Raw genomic sequence first — 21,875 nt, 5'->3', positions numbered from 1 at the left:
CCGCCCCTACTCCGGCGCCTCTGTAGAGATGCTCTTGGGCGCAAGGCCCGCCCACTGCACGCGCTGAGCCTCCGCTTCCGCCCTCACTTCCCTCCAAGCAAGATGGCTGAGGAGCAGGAGTCTGCGCTGCAGCTCCCTCCCTCAACTGCTCCCGAAGCCGAAGGGCCTACGGAGGCCTCCCCAGAAACAGCCACTCCGGAGCCCCCTTCTTCGGCTGCAGTCTCTCCGGGAACAGAGGAACCTGTCGGTGACACCAAGAAAAAAAGTAATTTTCAGAGCACTGTCTTCTCTGGGCAGAGGCGGGAGTTTGAGGTTGTGTTCGAAAAGGGATGGCGGCTAATAAGAAGCAAAATTTAGGGTAGGGCTGGTTCCAGACGAGGTTCAAGTATACTTTTCGGCTTTCAAGATGTTTGAGTTGAGTGCCTCGAAAGAAAAGCTATCCCTAGAGGCGCCTTCGCGATGTGGCGCTGGCTTTTAAAACCATGTACTCTCATCTTCCTTTGAAATAGCCAGACTGCGAGCTGTGTGAAGGGGGGAGCATTGTGGGATCTTGGTAGCTCCTAGTACTTAATGCTAGATCTAATTATTTGAATAGTGACTTTAGCTGATACGGATTGTTGTTCAGCCGCTCAGTCGTTTCTGACTCTCTGCGACCCCATGGACTGCAGTACTCCAGGTTTCCCTGACCTTCACCGTCTCCCGGAGTTTGCTCAAACTCATGTCCGTTGAGTCGGTGATGCCATCCAACCATCTAGGTGGTAAGGAGAGTCGGTAGCAGATCTGAAGTAGAATCCACACCTTCCAACTAGGTCACCGGTTTTTCTATACCAAATGGGTGTGAGCTCATCTTGGACCAAAAAACGGGTTTTGAGCACTGCTAAGGGAAAACTGAAGAATCTTTGTAACGAATTACATTCGTTACAAATCATTTCATTGCTTGAACTGGCTGTCCTCTTTCCTCAACCCTTTATTGCTTGAGAATTAGTTCGCCATTGTAAAATACAGAAATTCCTTTGTAAAAGGCAGAAATTCCTAAGTGGAGCACTCTGTGTAGAGTTGCCTATGAGAAAAGCAGGAAATCATCTTCTGTCCTGAGTCTTATTACAGTGTAGATATGGCGTTTTGTGCTTACTGATCTCTTGGCCTTTCATCCACCTTCATATTCTGCTGCTGTGGAGTGTAATTGTCTGTCCCAGCATTGTCCCTCTTTTAAGTCAGACTGACTCTACATTTGAGGGAAGTCTTTTCTGTCATTTCCAGCTGATGCACCAGTAGAGGAACAAAACCCTGTAATTATTTGTGTAGATAACCACTAAAATCGTCCTTCAGATGAATCCCTTGAGTTTTACAGATCCTCTTATTTTTTTGGAGTCGTTGTGTTTCAGCTGTACAGTGAAGTGAATTAGTTATATATATTTATATATCCACTCTTTAAGATTCATTTCCCATGTTGGTGATTACAGAGTATTGAGTAGCATGCCTTGTGCTATACCTTTCAGTTCAGTTCAGTCACTCAGTCGTGTCCGACTCTGTGACCCCATGAACCGCCAGGCCTCCCTGTCCATCACCAGCTCCCTGAGTCCACTCAAATTCATGTCCATCAAGTCAGTGATGCCATCCAGCCATCTCATCCTCTGTCGTCCCCTTCTCCTTCTGCCCTCAGTCTTTCCCAGCATCAGGGTCTTTTCCAATGAGTCAGCTCTTCACATCAGGTGGCCAAAGTATTGGAGTTTCAGCTTCAACATCAGTCCTTCCAATGAACACCCAGGACTGATCTCCTTTAGGATGGACTGGTTGGATCTCCTTGCAGTCCAAGGGACTCTCAACAGTCTTCTCCAACACCACAGTTCAAGAGCATCAATTCTTTGGCACTCAGCTTTCATTATAGTCCAACTCTCATATCCATACATGACCACTGGAAAAACCACAGCCTTGACTATATGGACCTTTGTTGGCAAAGTAATGTCTCTGCTTTTTAACCTGCTGTCTAGGTTGGTCAACACTTTCCTTCCAAGGAGTAAGCGTCTTTTAATTTCATGGCTGCAGTCACCATCTGCAGTGATTTTGGAGCCCAGAAAAATAAAGTCAGCCACTGTTTCCACTGTGTCCCCATCTATCTGCCATGAAGTGATGGGACCGGATGCCACGATCTTAGTTTTCTGAATGTTGAGCTTTAAGCAAACTTTTTCACTCTCCACTTTCACTTTCATCAAGAGGCTCTTTAGTTGTTCTACACTTTCTGCCATAAGGGTGGTGTCATCTGCATATCTGAGGTTATGGCTGTTTCTCCCGGCAGTCTTGATTCCAGCTTGTGCTTCCTCCAGCCAAGCGTTTCTCATGATGTACTCTGCATATAAGTTAAATAAGCAGGGTGACGGTATACAGCCTTGACATACTCCTTTTCCTATTTGGAACCAGTCTGTTGTTCCATGTCCAGTTCTAACTGTTGCTTCCTCATCTGCGTACAGGTTTCTCAAGAGGCAGGTCAGGTGGTCTGGTATTCCCATCTCTTTCAGAATTTTCCACAGTTTATTGTGATCCACACAGTCAAAGGCTTTGGCATAGTCAATAAAGCAGAAATAGATGTTTTTCTGGTACTTTTGCTTTTTCGATGATCCAGTGGATATTGGCAATTTGATCTCTGGTTGCTCTGCCTTTTCTAAAACCAGCTTGAACATCTGTGCTGTACGGTATCTGTGCTATACGGTAGGTCCCTATTAGTTATCTGTTTTATATATAGTAGTGTTGTTCCCTTTATTCCCCTTCCAATTTACTGTAAGCCGAAACAGACTTTGAAAGCGTTTGTCTTAATATCTTGCAGTCTTAGTCAACAGTTTACTGCGTACTTTACCCTGGAGATCGCTGTGAGAACTGCTCACAACCTAGATATGGTCTGTTTTCTTGGGTCTGATCAATGTATGATTTTTTAACCATCCTTTAAAAATCAAATTTTCATCTTCTGGCTCCTGTGAATATTTGAGTTAGCTTCTCTGATGTCACACTTACTTTCTAGCTATTGAATTTCTACCCTGAAATTGTCATCCTTTCTTGAGGACCTTTTTTGATAGAAAAAAGCTTAAATATTTCATATATTCCACCTTTGGTTTAATCTGCAGCTTATTGAAGCGGACCCAGGTTGTTAGTTCTTGCGGCCCTTTAAGATCATCTGAGGGAACTTTTGAACTACCAGTGCCAAGGCCCTACTTCCAGAAGATTCTGATTTAATTGATGTAGGCGTCTGTATTCTTCTAAATGTTCTCCCAGTTGAGTCTTATGTGTAGCTATGGTTGAGAACTACAAGCAAACTACCTTTTATAATTTTTTTTAAAATGTATAGCTTTAATTATAAATATTTTTCCTCTCTAGCTTCTTGCCCTTGCCACCTTCTTCAGTAATACAGCTCACTGTTTTTTGCTTCACATTCTTGGAATGCACAGTCACAGTTGACTGATAGCCCCAAGGAATTTAGGGAACAGGGACAAGGAGGTATAGGAGATCAGTTAACCAAAATCGCCTTAGTTATCTCCCAATTCATCTTTTTTTCTTGGATAACTGAGACTAGAATTACCAAGTGGAAGAAGGAAGATAAACTTTAGTAGGAAAAAAAACTTCAATAGAAAGATAAACAGTGCATTATGGGTTCCAGATGTCTTCATTCCAGGGATAAACTTGAATAAATTAACCTCAGTAACCTCATAGTGACCCAATTTTTAATACCAAGGAATGGGACAAGAAGGATGTAATAGAATAGAGTTGACTTTAGGAGGCAGCAAAACACTTCTGCTTTCAGTCTTTCTTTTGATTTAACTTTTAATTTTTTTTTAAATTGAAGAATAGTTAATTTGGGCTTCTCAGGTGGTGCTCTGGGTAAAGAACCTGCCTGCCAATGCAGGAGACTTAAGAGACTCGGGTTCAATCCCTGGTGAGGAAGAGCCCCTGGAGGAGGGCTTGGCAACCCACTCCAGCACTCGTGCCTGGAGAATCCCATGGACAGAGGAAGCTGGAGGGCTACAGTGTGTAGGGTTGCAGGGAGTCAGCTATGACTGAAGCAACCTAGCAAGCACGCACATAGTTAATTTACAGTGTTATGTTAGTTTCAAGCGTCCAGCAAAGTGATTCAGTTACGTGTGTGTATTGCTCAATCATGTCCGACTCTGTAACCCTATAGACTGTAGGCCACCAGGCTCCTCTGTCCATGGATTTTCCAGGTGAGAATACTGGAGTCGGTTGCCATTTCCTCCTCCAGGAGATCTTCCTGACCAACGGGTCGAACCCAAGTCTCTTGTCTCCTGCATTGCCACGTGGATTCTTTACTTCTGCACCACCTGGGAAGCCCCGATTCAGCTACACATACATGTATAGATGCTTTGTCATATTCTTTTGCATTGTACATTATTGCGAGATAATTGAGTATAGTTCCCTGTGCTATAAAGCAAGTCCTGTTTACCTGTTTTATATATAGTAGTATATGTTAATCCCAAACTCCTAATATATTCCTCTCCCCTTTGCTGCTGCTGCTGCTAAGTCACATCAGTCATGTCCAACTCTATGCGACCCCATAGACAGCAGCTCACCAGGCTCCACCGTCCCTGGCATTCTCTAGGCAAGAACACTGGAGTGGGTAGCCATTTCCTTTCCCACCTCTCCCCTTTGGTAACTATAAATTTGTTTTTTATGTTTGTGACTCTGTTTCTATTTTGTAAATAAGTTGATTTGTATCATTTTTTTTAATTCCACGTATAAGTGGTATCATACGATAATTATCTTTCTCTGTCTGACTTAATATGATCTCTAGATCCATCCATGTTGCTGCAAGTGACATTATTTTGTTCTATTTTATCACTGAGTGATACTCCACATCTTTTTTCCCATTTATCTGTCGATGGATACTTAGGTTTCTTCCATATCTTGGCTATTTTAAATAGTGCTGCTATGAACATTTGGGTGTGTTATGGTTTTCTCCAGATATATGCCCACGAGTGGAATTGCAGGGTTTTATGGTAACTCTATTTTTAGTTTTGTAAGGAATCTCCATACTGTTCTCCATAATATGTGTTAATTACATTCCCACCAACAATGTAAGAGGGGTCCTTTTTCTCCACACCCTCTCCAGCATTTATTACTTGTAGACTTCTTAATGATGGCCATTCTGACTGACGTGACTTCATGGTAGCTTTGATTTGCATTTCTCTAATAATTAGCAGTATTGAGCATCTTTTCAAATGCCTTTTGACCATCTGTGTTGTCCTTGGAGAAATATCTGTTTAGGGCTTCTGACCATTTTCTGATTGGGCTGTTTGTTTGTTTGTTTGATACTAAGTTGTAAGAGCTTTTTGTGTATTTTGGAAATTAATCCCTTGTCTATTACATTATTTGTAGATATTTTCTCCCAGTCCATAGGTTGTCTTTTTGTTTTGTTGATGGTCTCTTTCACTATGCCAAAGCTTTCAACTTTTAATTAGGTCCTATTTGGTTACATTTGCTGTTATTTCCAATACTGAAAGAGACAGATCCAGAAAAATGTTGTTGCAGTTTATGTCAGTGTTCTGCCTGTGTTTTCCCCTAGGAATTTTATAGTATCCAGTCTTATATTTTAAGACTTCCCCGGTGGCTCAGACAGTAAAAGCGTCTGCCTACAATGCAGGAGACCAGGGTTTGATCCCTGGGTTGGGAAGATCCCCTGGAGAAGGCAATGGCACCCCACTCCAGTATTCTTGCCTGGAAAATCCCATGGACGGAGGAGTCTGGTAGGCTACAGTCCACGGGGTCGCAAAGAGTCAAACACGACTGTGCGACTTCACTTTCACTTATATTTTAGGTCTTTAATATATTTTGAATTTATTTGTGTATGTGGTGTTAGTGGATGTTCTGATTTCATTCTTTTACATGTAGCTATCCAGTTTTCCCAGCAGCACTTACTGAAGAAACTGTCTTTTCTTCATTGTATATTGTCTCCTTTGTAGTAGATTACTTGGCTGTAAGTGTGTGGTTTCATTTCTGGGCTCTCTCTCCTGTTTTATTGATCTGTATGTCTGTTTTTGTGTCAGTACTGTATTGTTTTGATGACTGTAGCATTGTAGTATAGTCTAAAGGCAAGGAATGTGATTCCTCCAGCTCTGTTCTTTCTCATGGTTGTTAGAATACTTGTTTTAGTTCTGTGAAAAGTGCCATTGGTAATTTGGTAGGAACTGGGTTGAATCTGTAGATTGTCTTGGGTAGTGTAGTCATTTTAACTGTACTGATTCACCCGATCCAAGAACACAGTCTGTTGTTGGCGTTCTGTGTTGTCTTCGGTTTCTTTCATCAGTGTCTTACAGTTTTTGGAATACAAGGTTTTTGCTTCCTTATTTAGGTTAATCCTAGCTATTTGATTGTTTTTCATGCAGTGCTAAGTGAGATTGTTTCCCTAATTTCTCTTTCTGATATTTTGTTGTTAGTCTGTGGAAATGCAACAGATTACTATACACTAATTTTGTATCCAGCAACTTAAGGGAATTCATTGATGAGCTTTATTAGTTTAGTATCACTGATTGATTTGCAGATGTTGAAAACTCATCACACCCCTGGGATAAAACCCACTTGATCATGGTGTATGGTCCTTTTAATGTATTGTTGGAATCAGTTTGCTAGTGTTTTGTTGAGGAGTTTTGCATCTATGTCCATCACTGATACTGGCCTGTAATTTTCTTTTTTTGTGATACCTTTTTCTGGTTTTCCAACAGGGTGACCTCATAGAATGAGTTAGTAAGTGTTCTTTCTGCTGCGATCTTTGGGAATAGTTTCAGAAGAATACGCATTAAATCTTGTAAATATTTGGTAGAATTCACCTGTGAAGCCATCTGGTCCTGGACTTTAGTTTATTGGCAGTTTTTGAATTCCTGATTCAGTTTTAGTACTGAATAAAGAAGTAATTGATCTGTTCATATTTTCTATTTCTTCCTGGTTCAGTCTTGGAAGATTGTACCTTTCTTAAAATTTGTCCATTTCTTCTCGGTTGTCCGTTTTATTGGCATATAGTTGCTCAGAGAAGTCTTTTATGAGCCTTTATATTTCTGTGGTATCTGTTGTAACTTCGTTTTCATTTCTGATTTTATTGATTTGGGCTCTCTTCCTTTTTTTCTTGATGAGTCTGACTAAAGGTTTATCAAGTTTGTTTATCTTTTCAAAGAACCAGCTTTCAGTTTCCGTGATCTTGTCTCTATTTCACTGACTTCTGCTCTGATCTTTATTTATTCTTTCCTCCTGCTAACTTTGGATTTTATTTGTTGTTCTCCAGTTGCTTTAGATGATGTAAGGTTGTTTGAGATTTTTCTTGTTCCCAAAGTAAATCTGTATCACTGTCAACTTTCCTTTTAGAACTGCTTTTGCTGTGTTTCATAGCTTTTGGATCATTGTTTTCATTTGTCTCGAGGTATTTTTTTATTTCCTCTTTGATTTCCTCAGTGATGCATTGATTGTTTAGCTTCCATGTGCTTGTGTTTTTTGCAGTTTTTTTCCAGTAGTTTATTTCTAGCCTTGTATTGTTGTGGTCAGAAAAGATGCTTGATGTGAATTCAGTTTTCTTCAATTTACCAAAGCTGGCTTTGGGGCACAGCATGTGATCTATACTAAAGAATGTTCCACGTGCATTTGAGAAGAATGTGTATTCTGCTGCTTTTGCATGGAACACTCGATAAATATCAGTTGAGTCAATCTAGTCTAATGTGTCATTTAAGACCTATGTTTCCTTATTGATTTTTCTGTCTGGATAATCTGTCAATTGATGTAAGTGGAGTGTTGAAAGTCCCTAACTGTTGTTGTGTTACTGTCATTTACTCCTTTTATATCTGTTAACATTTGCCTTAAATGTTGAGGTGTTTCTCTTTTGGGTGCATATATATTTACAATTGTTATATCTTCTTGGATTGATCCTTTCATTGTTATGTAGTCTTTCTTTGTCTCTTGTAACAGTCTTTATTTAATGTGTATATTGTCTGATACAACTGTTGCAACTGTGGCTTTCATTTGATTTCCATTTGTGCATACGTTTTCCTATTCCCCACACTTTCTGTCTATATGTATGTTTAGATCTGAAGAGTTTCCCTGGTAGGCAGTAACTGTACAGATTTTGTTTTTGTATCCATTTAGCCAATCTTTTTTGGTTGGAGCATTTAGTCTGTTTTAAAGTAATTATTGATATCTGTGTTCCTATTGCCATTTTGTTAATTATTTTGGGATCATCTTTGTAGGTCTTTTTGGTCGCCTTCTTTCATTCTCTTGTGATTTGATGAGTATCTTTGGTGTTAAGTTTGGATTCCTTTTTCTTTCTTGTATGAATGTCTGTTAATAGATTTCTGTTTTGCAGTTACCATGAGGTGTTTATGGAGGAGCCGATTCGTACGTGTACTTGTTTTAAGTTGCTGATCTCTTAATTTTAAATGCACTTTAGATACTTTGCAGTTATACTTTCTTTCCTCCTTTCATAGTTACTGTTTTGATATTATATTTTACATCTGATTTGTTCTATGTATCCTTTAAACTGCCTATTATGGATACAGATGATTTTACTATTTTTGTCTTTAAACTTCCCTGCTAGCTTTGTGTACAGATGACTTCCTGCCTTTATTGCATGTTCGCCTTTACCAGTGAGCTTTTCTGTGTCATAATTTTCTTATTTCTAGTTGTGGCCTTTTCTTTTCCACCTATAAAAGTTTCTTTAGCATTTGTTGTAATGCTGGTGGTACTGAGTTCTTCCAGCTTTTTTTTTTAATCTTTAAAGTTTTTGATTTCCTCATCAAATCTGAATGGGAGCCTTGCTGGGTAGTGTGTTCTTGGTTGTAAGTTTTTCTCTGTCATTCCTTTAAGTATATCATGCCACTCCCTTCTGACCTGAAGAGTTTTTGTTAAAAAATCAGCTAGTAGCCTTATGGAAGTTCCCTTGTATGTTTTATACGTACAAGTATTTTCTGTTTATCTTCAATTTTTGTCATTTTGATTACAATGTGTTGTTGTATATTTCTCTGTGAAGTAATCCTGTATGGAGCTTTCTTCACTTCCTAGACTTTGGTGACTGTTTGCTTCCCTAGGTTAGGGAAATTTTCCGCTATTATCTCTTTAGATATTTTCTCAGGCTCTGTCTCTCTCTTTCTTCCCCTTCTAGGGTATAATGTGAATATTACACCTTTAATGTTGTCCTAGAAGTCTCTTAAACTATCCTCATTTCTTTTCATTCTTTTCTCTGTTTGGCAGCAGTGATTTCCACTATTTTGTCAGAACTAATCCATTCTTCTACCTCATTGTTGAAAAAACTTCTGATTTTTTTGTTAGGTGAGGTAACTTCTGAAGACAAATTCATCATCTTTCTATTTGCGTCTTTGTTTTTGAATTACTGAAACATTTGATTTCTCTGAAACCTTTTTGGCCAGAGTTGATGTATTTTCTTTTTAATAATTTTTATTGTTTTCCTTCATTAAAAAGTTTATTGTAGAAAACTTGGTAATTACAAAAAGCAGAAGTAAAATCAAGTAATAATCACCTATAATATTCCTACTAGGAAATACTATTTTGGAGCATATTCTACACTTACATGAATATGTGCCTGTGATGGTTTTAATGAAATTGAAATCATATGCAGTTTTATATGTAATTATGCTGTTTTATATGTAATAACTTTTTGACAACTTTTTCATACTATTAAATATGCTTTTATAATACTTGTCTTTAATGGCAGCTTAATTATCTTATGGTTTAATGAGTGAGTTATATGATACTGTTCTAAATAAACACTCTATACATAATCATTTAATCTTTATAACAATCTTACCAGATTTCTGCTATTATCTTCATTTTACAAGTGGAGAAACTGTAGTATGGAGAGATTAAAGGGCTTACCTAGATACATGTATACATACCTGGCAAGTGGCAGAGCCACGATTTTTAACTCAGGGAGCTCAGAGTGTGTGTTCTTTATCTTTACTATACTATATAAATTCTATCATAGAGTATAATATCTTTTACTTAACCAATCCCCTCTAAATATCTTTGTTGGAAATATAGATTTATCTTTTTTTAATTAAAAATAAGTGTTTCAATGAAAGTGCAGTTCTTCTAAATGAATCTTTTCATATCTTGTGTTTTTAGTCTCAGGCATGCCTCCAGGATCATAAATACATAAACTGTATATTGATTGAAGATTTAAGCTTTCTAAAGCCTTTTATATCACATTCTCTTCAGATGTGTCAGTGTTCTTGTCAGTATAGTTGACCATTGAACAACATGAGTTTGAACTAAGCAGGTCTACTTCTGTCTTCACATGTGGCTCAGTGGTAAAGAATTTGCCTGCTGATGCAGGAGATGCAGGTTTGATCCCTGGGTCAGAAAGATCTCTGGTTGAGGAAATGGCAACCCACTGTAGTATTCTTGCCTGAAAAATCCCATGGACAGAGGAGTCTAGTGGATCCATGGAGTTGCAAAGAGTCAGACGACTTGGCAACTGAGCAACAAGTCTACTTACACATGGATTGTTTTCAATAAATACCTACTAGAATAATAGATAATCCACTGTAGGTGGAATCTGTGGATGCATAAGTTATAGGTGGATTTTCAACTGTATGGACATTGATGCCCTGAGTTCCTGTTTTGACCAAGGTCAACTGTATTTTTTTTTTTCCTTTACAGTTGACATTCTGCTAAAGGCTGTGGGAGACACTCCTATAATGAAAACAAAGAAATGGGCTGTAGAGCGAACCCGAACCATCCAAGGACTCATTGACTTCATCAAAAAGTTCCTTAAACTTGTGGCTTCAGAACAGTTGGTATGAAACCAATGGTGGTCATTTCCCTACAGAAATTCACAGAGCATTCATCTCTCAGTATGTGGGGTGGGGGGTTGATTCCAGGACCATCTTCTGTAGATGCTTAGGTTCCTTATATAAAATGGCATATTTGCATATAATCTGTACATGTTCTCCCATATACTTTAAATCACTTTTAGATCCCTTATGATACCTTATACTATGTAAATAGTTGCCAGTACCCAACAAATTAAAGTTTTGCTCTTTGGAACTTTCTGGAATTTTTTTCTCCGGATATTTTCCATCACAATTGGGTGGCTCTGAGGGAGCACTCAGAACCCATAGATTCGGAGGGGGAACTATAGTTCCTAGGCAGCAATGAGTGACTTTTGTACAGAAATACGTATGGAGCCACATAAGTTACTTCAGTAATGTCCTTTTATTTCTCTTGTTAGTGGAATTTCTGTGCTTTATTGAAGGATTCTCTGGTGAACCCTGAAATGAAATGAATTTTTTTAGCCTGTATTGGTTTTCCCCCAAAAGTCACTGAATGCCCATGCAGAAAGATCTATCCTAGAATATTGGTACAGAAAGTTTTGGCGTTTTCTTTGTTCCAGTATCAATATTGCATCCTTCCCATTCTTCTCAAGGTAAGCAGTATACCTTTGCCATGTGCTGTGGAAGAACCAAGAGATGTACAGTTCTTTCTTCATAAGTTTGAACTGCAGAAATCTGCATATACAGGGCCCTTTCAAGTACATAGTGTACCACTACATGACAAACGCTTGGTTGAATCTGCCTTGTATACATAGGTTTTTGACTGCTCAGAAGGTAGGCATCCCAACCCCCTAAGGGTCAGCTGTGCTCATTTCATACTGTGGTACATGTTAAGCATTTCATGCCAAATTGTTAGGATTAAAATTTTAAATACCACTGGTTTTGAATTTGGTATTTGACCACAGAAACTTAAATGTCTACATGGATTTGACTTTTTGTCACATGTATTAATATATAAAATTCCTTTATCTTCAGATCACAATCTTGGTCTATGTTAACATATAATGTATAAGTGGATAGGTAATTGAAGAATCATTAAGTATTTTTTGAATACAGTTATGTATACAGATTGGGAAGGGATATAATTGCTTGTGAACACAAGAGTGAGAACTGGTAAGATGAATGAAGTGATTATTGAGTGAGGTTTGTTGCAACTGATCTCTGTTTGTCAATGAAGAAGAAACTACTCTAAGATTTTAGTGGTAATTGGTTTTCACAGAAGTGTCATGTCATGAGTATAAAAGTTAAGAGCAAGATAGGTTAATCACTACAAGTTATTTGAGATAAGGATAGCATAAAGCCAGGGATTCCTCCAAAGGAAGTTGCAAGGGGAAAGTGTTGGAGATTTTTGAGTTTTACAGGTGAACATCCCCATTTGTGATCACTTGGAGTGAGAAAATCATGTTTTCTAAAAGGTGCCATGAAGACTTTAATTAAATTTCAGAGACGGGAAAGAAGATTACAGTGTCATCCACTTGCATGTGGTAGCTAAAACCTGAGGAACAGAGGACCTCGCCTAGAGGCCAAGTCTAGATGAAATAGTTAGGGGGATAAGGACATACACTTAAGAGATTACTAAGGGTAGAGCATGAAGAGTGGAAGAGAGAGGTAACTAAAGGAGAACCAAGTAATTAAGGCATTACTTTTAGAAATTTGCAGATAGAAGAAAAGACCAAACAGTGCTTTGTTCTATGTTAATGTTAGAATTTTGACAGTTTGTATTGTCTATATTCAGTAACCTTAAAGGACTTGTTTGATGTCAACATGTAGTTGGTTGAACCATGTAAAATTTTCATCCATGAATCGTTTTGACCAAAAACTACCCCAGCAATTTCATATGGTCCAATTTTAAACTTTTATAGTGAATATGACTGTCTCTTCCCTTTTAAGCATAAAAGTCATCTTTTTTATCACTTTTCTAGACTAAACTAGAACTCACATCTTCTAGCTTTATGGAGCTGCTGCTGTCGTTGTTCAGTTGGTGTCTCTTGATGCTTTGTGACCCATGGCCTGCAGGACACCAGGCTTCCCTGTCCCTCACTATCTCTTGGAGCTTGCTCAAACTCATGTCCACTGAGTCAGTGACACCATCCAACCATCTCAACCTCTGTCGACCCCTTCTGCTGCCCTCAATCTTTCGCAGCATCAAGGTCTTTTCCAATAAGTCGGCTGTTCACATCAAGTGGCCAAAATATTGGAGCTTCAGCATCAGTCGTTCCAGTGAATATTCAGGGTTGACTTCCTTTAGGATTGACTGATTTGATCTCCTTGCCATCCAGGGGACTCTCAAGAGTCTTCTTCAGCACCACAGTTCGAAAGCATCAAATCCTTTGGCTCTCAGCCTTCTTTATGGTCCAACTCTCACATCCATTCATGACTACTGGAAAAACTATAGCTTTGACTACATGGACCTTTGTTGGCAAAGTGATGTCTTGCTTTTTTAATATGCTGTCTAGGTTGGTTATAGCTTTTCTTCAAAGGAGTAAATGTCTTTTAATTTCATGGCTGCAGTCACCATCTGGACCCTACATTATTTTAGCAAAATAAATATCAAAAGAAAAAGTAATGCTGGGGATTCTGGGAAGATAGCAGTAGTGTCAGAAGGCATGAATTCCCACTAAAACAGTCAGCTAGAAAGTAAAACCAAATCCCTGTCATCAGTATACTTAAGACTCAGATGACAGTATCCTCGTGAACCCTAAGATTCAAGTTGGTAGAAATTCCCAACAGCTACAGGATCTATGTCATGTTAGCAGATGTGCTGCCAAGATATGCAAGCAACCTATCAATAGATAAGTGGATAGAAGATATGTATACACACACACAACACAGTGGAATACTTGTTCAGTCACCAAGTCGTGTCCAACTCTTCACAACCCCATGGACTGCAACACGCCAGGCTTCTCTGTCCCTCACCATCTCCCAGAGTTTGCTCAAGTTCATGTCCATTGCATCAGTGATGCCATCCAACCATCTCATCCTCTTGTCCTCTTCTCCTTCTGCCTTCACTGTTTACCAGCATCAGGGCCTGATGAGTCAGCTGTTCACATCAGGTGGCCAAAGTATTGGAGCCTCCTTGCCAAAGATGGAAAAGGTGTATACAGTCAGCAAAAACAAGACCTGAAGTGACTGTAACTCAGATCAGCAGCTTCTCCTAGCAAAATTCAGGCTTAACCTAAAGAAAGCAGGAAAAACCAATAGGCCAGCCAGGTATGACTTAAATCCCCTTTGAATATACAGTGGAAGTGATGAATAGATTCAAGGGATTAGATCTAGTAAACAGTGCCTGAAGAACTATGGACGGAGGTCCATAATGTTGTACAGGAGGCAGCAAACAAAACCATCCCAAAGAAAAAGAAAGAAGGCAAAATTTTTGTCTGAGGAAGCTTTATAAATAACTGAATGGAATGCTACTGAGCCATTAAAAAAGAAAGAAAATTTGCCATTCGCAGCAACATGGATGGACTTGAAGGGCGTTATGCTAAGTGAAATAAGTCAGAGAAAGACAAATACTGTATGATATCACCTAATCATGGAAACCAAAAAATACAAAAAACTAGTGTATATAACAAAAAAGAACTGGACTTAACAGATACAGAGAACAAACTAATGGTTTTCAGTGGTGGGAGTAGGGTACAATTTAGGGCTGGAGAAGTGGGATGTAAAGACTGTTGGATGCAAGATAGGATGAAGGATATATTGTATAACACAGGGAACATAGCCTATATTTTGTAATAACTGTAAATAGCAAGTAACCCTTAAGAATTGTATTAAAAATTTTTTTAACTTAAAGAACTTCAGCCTGGAGTGTTTGGTTGCTCAGGCTCTGGGATGTGTCTTGGGGAGAGGTGGAATAAAATGTTGAAAGAATTTGAGGGACCTCACTGGTGGTCCAGCAGTTAAGAGTCTGCCTTGACAATGCAGGGAACATGGGTTAGATCCTTGGTTGGGGAACTAGGGTCCTACATGCCATGGAGCAGCTAAGCCTGTGTGCTGCAACTTCTGAGCTTGCACACCACAATGAAGAAAAGAATGAGAAAACAATAAATACTGAGTATGAACAAAGGAAAGTAAACATAGAGATGATAACAGTCCCTGAAGAAGAAAACAAAAGCAAAGGAACAAGACAAATACTTGGAACTATAATTCCAGAGAAATTTCTTCTAAAAAGATTTGAAACCACATATTGAAAAACTTACCAAGATTCTGAGAATACCGACCCAGTGCAACCATTACCAAGACACATTCTAGTAAGATTACTGGACATGAAATAAAAAGAAAAATCCTTTGGACATCTAGGGGGGAAAGGTTATGGCTTAGGATATTAGGTTACCTCCATATTTGGCTAGCAGAGATACAAAGAAAGTGTGAGATAATGCATTTTATATACTATTAATACAAAACTGGCTTTTAAGGCAGCAACTATTAGCAGTGTGCAAGAACTCAAGAGTATGCTGTTCCCATGAACCCTTCCTACATAATCTAATCGAGAGGTTATAACAACCAAAACAACTAAAGAGACATCTCAATGAATACTGGTGATTTTAAAACAAATCATTAGTCTTTAAAATTTTATCCTTCCACGTTCTAGCATTTAGTTAAAGATTGCATTTGAAATTTTTACCTCCATGGATCCCCCATATAAACTAGCTTAATTGCTTTTTTTATATTAAAGTCACTTTCAGAAGTGGCGCTCTGCTTCAGGCCCGGGATCGGGAGCGAGCTCAATCCGGCGCCATCCTGCTTCCGGGCCCGGCCGGCAGCGCGGGCTCCCAGGCCCCCAGACACCGAACTTCCGCGAGGAGGGTGGTGCTCGGGCTTGGGCCGCCGGGACCGTTCCAGGGGCCATTCCTGGAGCCGCAGGACTCGGGGCCGCGAGCGGCACCATCATGGCTGCCGGGGTCGGGACGGGAAGGGTCCGGGCTGCGTCGCACGTACATGATGACACCTTGGAAATGCTGTGACTTCCCGACTGTCTGTGGGGGAGCTAACCTTGGAGAGCTGAGCGTGCGGCCGCCGGCGTGGGGCGTTGGGCTGGCGGCCTCGGCTCCGGGCTCCCTAGCTCAGGTTCTCGCCCCCCGCTTCCACACGCAGGCATCTCTCGGGACAACTGGCACAAGCGCCGTAAGACCGGGGGCAAGAGAAAGCCCTACCACAAGAAGCGGAAGTATGAGCTCGGACGCCCCGCTGTCAACACAAAGATTGGCCCCCGCCGCATACACACAGTCCATGTGCGGGGAGGCAACAAGAAGTACCGGGCCTTGAGGCTGGACTTGGGGAACTTCTCCTGGGGCTCGGAGTGTTGTACACGGAAGACAAGAATAATCCATGTTGTCTATAATGCATCCAACAACGAACTGGTCCGAACCAAGACCCTGGTGAAGAACTGTATCGTGCTCATCGACAGCACACCGTACCGACAGTGACTCCTGAGGAGGAGGAGATTTTAAATAAGAAACGATCAAAGAAAATTCAGAAGAAATACGATGAGAGGAAAAAGAATGCCAAAATCAGCAGTCTTCTCGAGGAGCAGTTCCAGCAGGGCAAGCTTCTTGCATGCATCGCTTCAAGACCAGGCCAGTGTGGCCGAGCAGATGGCTATGTGCTAGAGGGAAAAGAGCTCGAGTTCTATCTGAGGAAGATCAAGGCCCGGAAAGGCAAATAAACCCTCTTCCCTCCTGTCTTAGCTCATATAATAAAGGCGTTTACTGTTCCATGTTAAAAAATAAATAAATAAATAAAGTCACTTTCAGTTGCTAACTCCTGCTACAGAATTACATAGGTTTCTTACAGTTCTCTACTATATCTGCTGTATCGTCCCTTTGACACTCAACAGCATCTTTTGTTGCTTTTGCCTACAGAGTCCTAATTATTACTCTCCACCTAGTTAAGTCCAAATTTAGTCCTCAACTTTTTTCTTCCAGAAAGTCTTTCCTAACCAAACGGCTAGGCTAAACTAATGCCACATCTTTGTGCTACACACCTTCTCAGATGCATCTTTCCCAAGTATATTGTTATCTGAGTATGTTTGCTTATTGAAGGTAGAAATCATATTAATCCTCATTTTTGTTCCACACCTTGTGCATTTCCTAGCACATAATAGACACTCAGGGTTTGTCTGCTGAAATAAACTAAATTGTCATCCAGAGCCCTTTTCCTAATTTATAGTGTACCAAAAAGTAATAAAATCTGTGTTCACTCATAGTTGAATTAAACACAAATTATTATATCTCACAGGAAATTCACATTAAAATGCACACTGATTTCTGAAATTACGTTAGAACCTTATTCAGCCTTAATAATGAATTTATATTTAAGCATGAATTATTTTAGTTAAATAAGTATAACTAAGTCTATTGAATACATTTACCAAGCACTTATACTTGATGTGTATGATCTCATTTTATTGTTCCCAGCAGCTTCCAGAAGTATAGGTCCTGTTATTTTCTGTATTTACAAACAAGCACACAGTTTGAAAAAAGTTACTTGGATTTAGAGCCAGAATTCAAACCTGGATCTCAGTAGAACCCCGCCTCTTACTTGTACTTGGTCACTCATTCGAGTCTGACTGTTTGCCAGGACTGTAGCCTGCCAGGTTCCTGTGTCCATGGGGATTCTTCAGGCAAGAATACTGGGGTGGGTTGCCATACCTTCCTCCAGGGGATATTCCCAACCCAGGGATCAAAGCCATTGCGCGTAGACTCTTTACCATTTGAGCCACCAGGGAAACCCAAGAATACTGGAGTGGGTAGCCTATTCCTTCTCCAGGGGAATTCCTGACCCAGGAATCAAGCCGGGGTCTCATTGCAGGCAGATTCTTTACCAGCTGAGCTACCCAGGAAGCCTCTCTTCCTTACTTAAGAAGTACTGTTACCACTCTGTATTGTCTGAAGCAGAAATGTATGCGACATTTATTCTTGTTCTAGCTGGTATCCCAAATAGTATCTAGTAACCAACTATTTGTGTGTGTGTATATATATGTATGTGTATATATATACACACACACACACACACACACACACATATATATATTTAAAGACTAAAAGATTAATACCACAGTTATAACCAGTGGGACTCAAGCTATCATTAAATGATAGGATTGAAAAGAGTTAGATGACTCATTTGTGTAGAATTTGTAAAATTACTTCTGTTTACCAATAAAACAAACTGAAACCACAAATTTTCTCTAAAGCTATATACTATCAGCATATTTCTTTCATATTTCTTCATAGAATATGCTCATATGTGGAACCCAGGAAATTTTAGTCTTAGAATTTAATATAGACAAAGGAAAATTGACTGTGTTAACCTTCAGTGTTTTCTTTTCTAAAAAGGAAACTATGAAAAGTCACTTAGACACTATGATCTTTTGCTTCAATATCTTCAGGAATTTTTTTAAGTACTAAAATGTTTTAGTAGAAACAGACTAGACTGAAACATTTAACAATGAATCCTTTAAGGAACAACAAGATTGTAAGGATATTAGGTTTCAATTTTGTTACATTTTTTTCTGTGTCATTTGGCCACAAGTGACTTTAGGTGACGCAGTGGTTAAGAATCCACCTACCAGTGCAGGAGATACAAAATACAGGTTCGATCCCTGGATCAGGAAGATCCATTGGAGTGGAAAATGGCAACTCACTACAGTATTCTTGCCTGAAAAATTCCATGGGCAGGGGAACCTGGAGGGCTACTGTCCATGGGGTCCCAAAGAGTCATACACAGCTGAGCACGCAGCACACAATTAGATGTTTTGATTTGGGGCTGTGTGTGTAAAACTTTATTAAGAGAAACTCTGTCTTTAATTATGAATAAATGAGAATATTGGTATTTTTTACGAATTGTAATTTCTTGTATAAGTCTTTAAAAGCTATTGGTGAAAAGAAAAGTTTCTTAGTTATAAAAAGCTGGAAACAAAAATTCTGTTACTCCTCCAGAGGAAAAACATACTGTTCCGAAAGATCTTATTAATTACTAATTTATGAGAATTAGAAAGAAGGAGTTTAGGGACACTTTGTTCACTTCTGAAGACAAAGAATTTGAGGTAGCTGACTGGGAACCAGAAAAATGCAGATTAATCTGAATACCTTTAAAAATGAATCACTATAAATTTTCTTCTTTCTTGCAGTTTATTTACGTGAATCAGTCCTTTGCCCCTTCCCCAGACCAGGAAGTTGGGACCCTCTATGAGGTAAAACATTCCTGCTTTGTTTTCTTCATGGAATATGCTCATCTGTGTATAGTATGATCATTAATTCACATCATTTAAGAGATGATAAGCCGTTCATAATTGTCTATCAAAAAAGATTACTTTGTTGTGTCTCTTAACACCTTGAACGTAGTTGTATCTCAATAAATGACACAGCGATTGAAGAATTAAGGAATGAATAATACAAATAGAAGATGACTGAAATATGACCAGAAAGTGACATCTCCTTTTTTACCTACAGGGAGTATCCTCTATGTTGTTTATATAATCAGTAATCCAGATCTCCCTACGAGAAATTGAAAAGGAGGCTATGTAAGAATGATTTTATTTAGCATCTTTAACGTTTATGATTACTAGTATTTGTCCAATAGCAGCTTGCATCTGTTGAAGGAAATAGCCATTATAGATACATGTACAAGGATATTTATGATACACATAACAATTCTTTCTTAGTTTTATCTAAAGATAACAAAAATTGAGTTTAATTTATCGCCTTTTTTTTCTTTTTGTAGTGTTTTGGCAGTGATGGTAAACTGGTCCTGCATTACTGCAAATCTCAAGCATGGGGATGAACTATAGAGGAACAGATTTTGCTAACTGAAAAGGAATCTTCACAAAGGAAACCCCTCTGAAAAGTTTTGATCTTGTGGCAAGAGACTTGTGGATGTAATCTGTTCAGCATGTATCTACTATGACCCATGTTTATTCTTTAAAATATCCACAGAGTAGATGGACTTACAAAAATGTGATTTGTATTAATACACAAATCATCATAAAAGATTGACATTAGTATATACCCATTACAATTATTTCTTCAGAGGTATCTTCAAGGTATTGAAAAGGAGACTAAGATGATATAAAGCTGCTTTTGTACAACTTCTCAAAATAACTGAAATTGTTTACTTGAAGAATTAGCACTCTACTGATTTTTTCCCCCCACTCTAAAAGTCAATTTCCTAAAACATTCTTTGCGGGCATATTCAGGGGAGTTCAATTTGTCTGTCTCAGTGATAGGCCTCTTCTCATTTTCATTTCTGTCAACAGTGTTATCTTGTGAAACAGATATGCATTGACTGGCTGGCTTTATTACCTTAGTCAGTCAGTAGAGGGCAACCCAGCTGCCAGAAAGAGTTAAGCAGTTTGGTTCTACATCTTCACCAGAAGATCATAGCTCTTCCTGCTAATTTCTAGCAAACGTCTAGCCAAGAGCACACACATGTTGACACACTGGAATACTGCTTTAGAGAAGAGTCATGGTTTTGGTTTGTTTTATTGGGAAACAAATAATTTTACAAATTCTAGACAAATGAGTCATTGAACTCTTTCAATCCTATCGTTTAATGATTCTTGAGTCCCAGTGGTTATAACTGTGGTATTAATCTCTCTTTTATTTCTATAGTGTCAAAAACACTCAGTGAGTAAGCTTGGCAGCATCTTTCAATTTTTTATAATGTATTTTCCAACTTGAAAATGCTCAAAGAATAATTGGAAAATAGCTAGATTTTATGCCATGAGTAAAAGCACTATTTTTTTTTTTTTACTGATGCTATTAAACTGATAATTGCTTTAATAAGATTTAACTTTTTTCTTCATTCTGTATTTGTGATGCAGCATTTTTTATAAAACATTCTAATAAATTGAATAGAATGTTCAAACAGGATCTAAGGTGTGTACAAGAAATCTAAGTGTTTATTTTCAAAGGTAATGAGAATGGTATGATTTTGTCAAAGAAATTTTGAGCTACACTTCTGTCCTTTGAGTCCCAGCATGTACTTTATGGTTAATGATCTGCCATACATTATCATTAGAGAATGCCAAGGAACAATTCAGTTTAAGGTGATGAAATCACGTTCAGTTCTCATTTTCTACTTGAGAACAAATTTCTAAGCCCCGTTATAATGATGTCCCTGTTTAATAAATTAATGCAACTAGTATTTAGCCCTGAAATAATATAGGTTGAATTGTGTAAATTTATTTTGTAAGGTGAGGTAAGAAATCAGTGTATATGTTGAAAGTTGGAAAGTATTATTTTCAGAACAAATAAGTTGAATATGGTGAAGATCTGTTGTCTAGTTTTGTGCTCTTAAAGTTCACTGAAGGATATAAATATATTTATCTATATGCATTTATATTTAACAGATAGCAAGAATGTGTTTAACCTGTGTGTATGTTATGTTTGCTGCTAAGGTTTCAAAATGATAGACTGTTTACTTACCTCAACAGTCAAAACTACTTGAGTTTGAATTGTGTCATCAACTTATTCTTTTTTGATTTGAATAATTAATTTATTAAATCTGAGGTTAGCTAAATACGTATACTTTGTTTTCTTCCCTCACAACCTTTAAAAATAGGGCTCTACAAGTTTTTCAAACTATATTTGCAACACTTACTTGTAAGCCTAGATCCCCCAAGTTATTTGCTTACGGGAACCTAGAATGCAATTCACAAAAATATTTTAGTAGATGTTTGAATTCTTGACTGACATGAGCTTAGGGTGTTGGGGGGACCTGAACCCTCAGGTTATGTTTTAAGTTTTCCATATTTATGAGAAAATCACTGTCAGTAATGTCATGCTTTATCTCACTGTATAGAGATTACAGTGTATGTAATGTTAGAATATGGGGCTTCCCAGGGGGTGCAGTGGTAAAGAATCCCGCCAGTGCAGGAGATGCTGAGACTTGGGTTCAATCCCTGCTTCAGGAAGATCCCCTGGAGAGGGGAATGACAACTCACTCCAGTATTCTTTGCTGGAGAGTCCCATGGACCAAGGATCCTACTGGGCTACAGTGGGAGTCGCAGAGATTTGAACACAGCTAAACAACTGAGCACACACACAA

General features: G+C 38.7%; 1 protein-coding gene, 1 non-coding gene and 1 pseudogene across 4 annotated transcripts; all 3 read left to right on the top strand.

Annotated features, from left to right (window-relative positions):
• Positions 1-90: 90 nt before the first annotated feature.
• Positions 91-21,347, top strand: ATG12 (autophagy related 12). Of its 2 annotated transcripts, XM_081513721.1 has the most exons (5): positions 91-265; positions 10,657-10,793; positions 18,958-19,020; positions 19,280-19,350; positions 19,551-21,347. In XM_081513721.1, exons 1-4 carry the CDS (start codon positions 103-105, stop codon positions 19,304-19,306), a joined length of 390 nt encoding a protein of 129 aa, XP_081369847.1. In that variant the 5' UTR covers positions 91-102; the 3' UTR covers positions 19,307-19,350; positions 19,551-21,347. The 2 variants fall into 2 exon arrangements, with proteins under 2 accessions (XP_081369847.1, XP_081369846.1); XM_081513720.1 differs by lacking the exon at positions 19,280-19,350.
• LOC145515971 (small nucleolar RNA SNORD55/SNORD39) lies at positions 15,763-15,841 on the top strand. The gene has a single exon (XR_014061163.1). It is a non-coding gene; the product is annotated as a small nucleolar RNA SNORD55/SNORD39 (small nucleolar RNA).
• LOC145514833 (small ribosomal subunit protein eS8 pseudogene) lies at positions 15,824-16,545 on the top strand (annotated as a pseudogene). Its single transcript, XR_014060492.1, has one exon. The product of XR_014060492.1 is annotated as a small ribosomal subunit protein eS8 pseudogene (transcript).
• Positions 21,348-21,875: the final 528 nt, after the last annotated feature.

The sequence above is a fragment of the Giraffa tippelskirchi genome, chromosome 7, assembly GCF_054371585.1.
Source record: "Giraffa tippelskirchi isolate mGirTip1 chromosome 7, T2T-mGirTip1v1.2.pri, whole genome shotgun sequence".
Taxonomy (NCBI): domain Eukaryota; kingdom Metazoa; phylum Chordata; class Mammalia; order Artiodactyla; family Giraffidae; genus Giraffa; species Giraffa tippelskirchi.
Note: the sequence above shows the minus strand (reverse complement) of the source record. Positions and strands in the feature narration are given on the sequence as shown.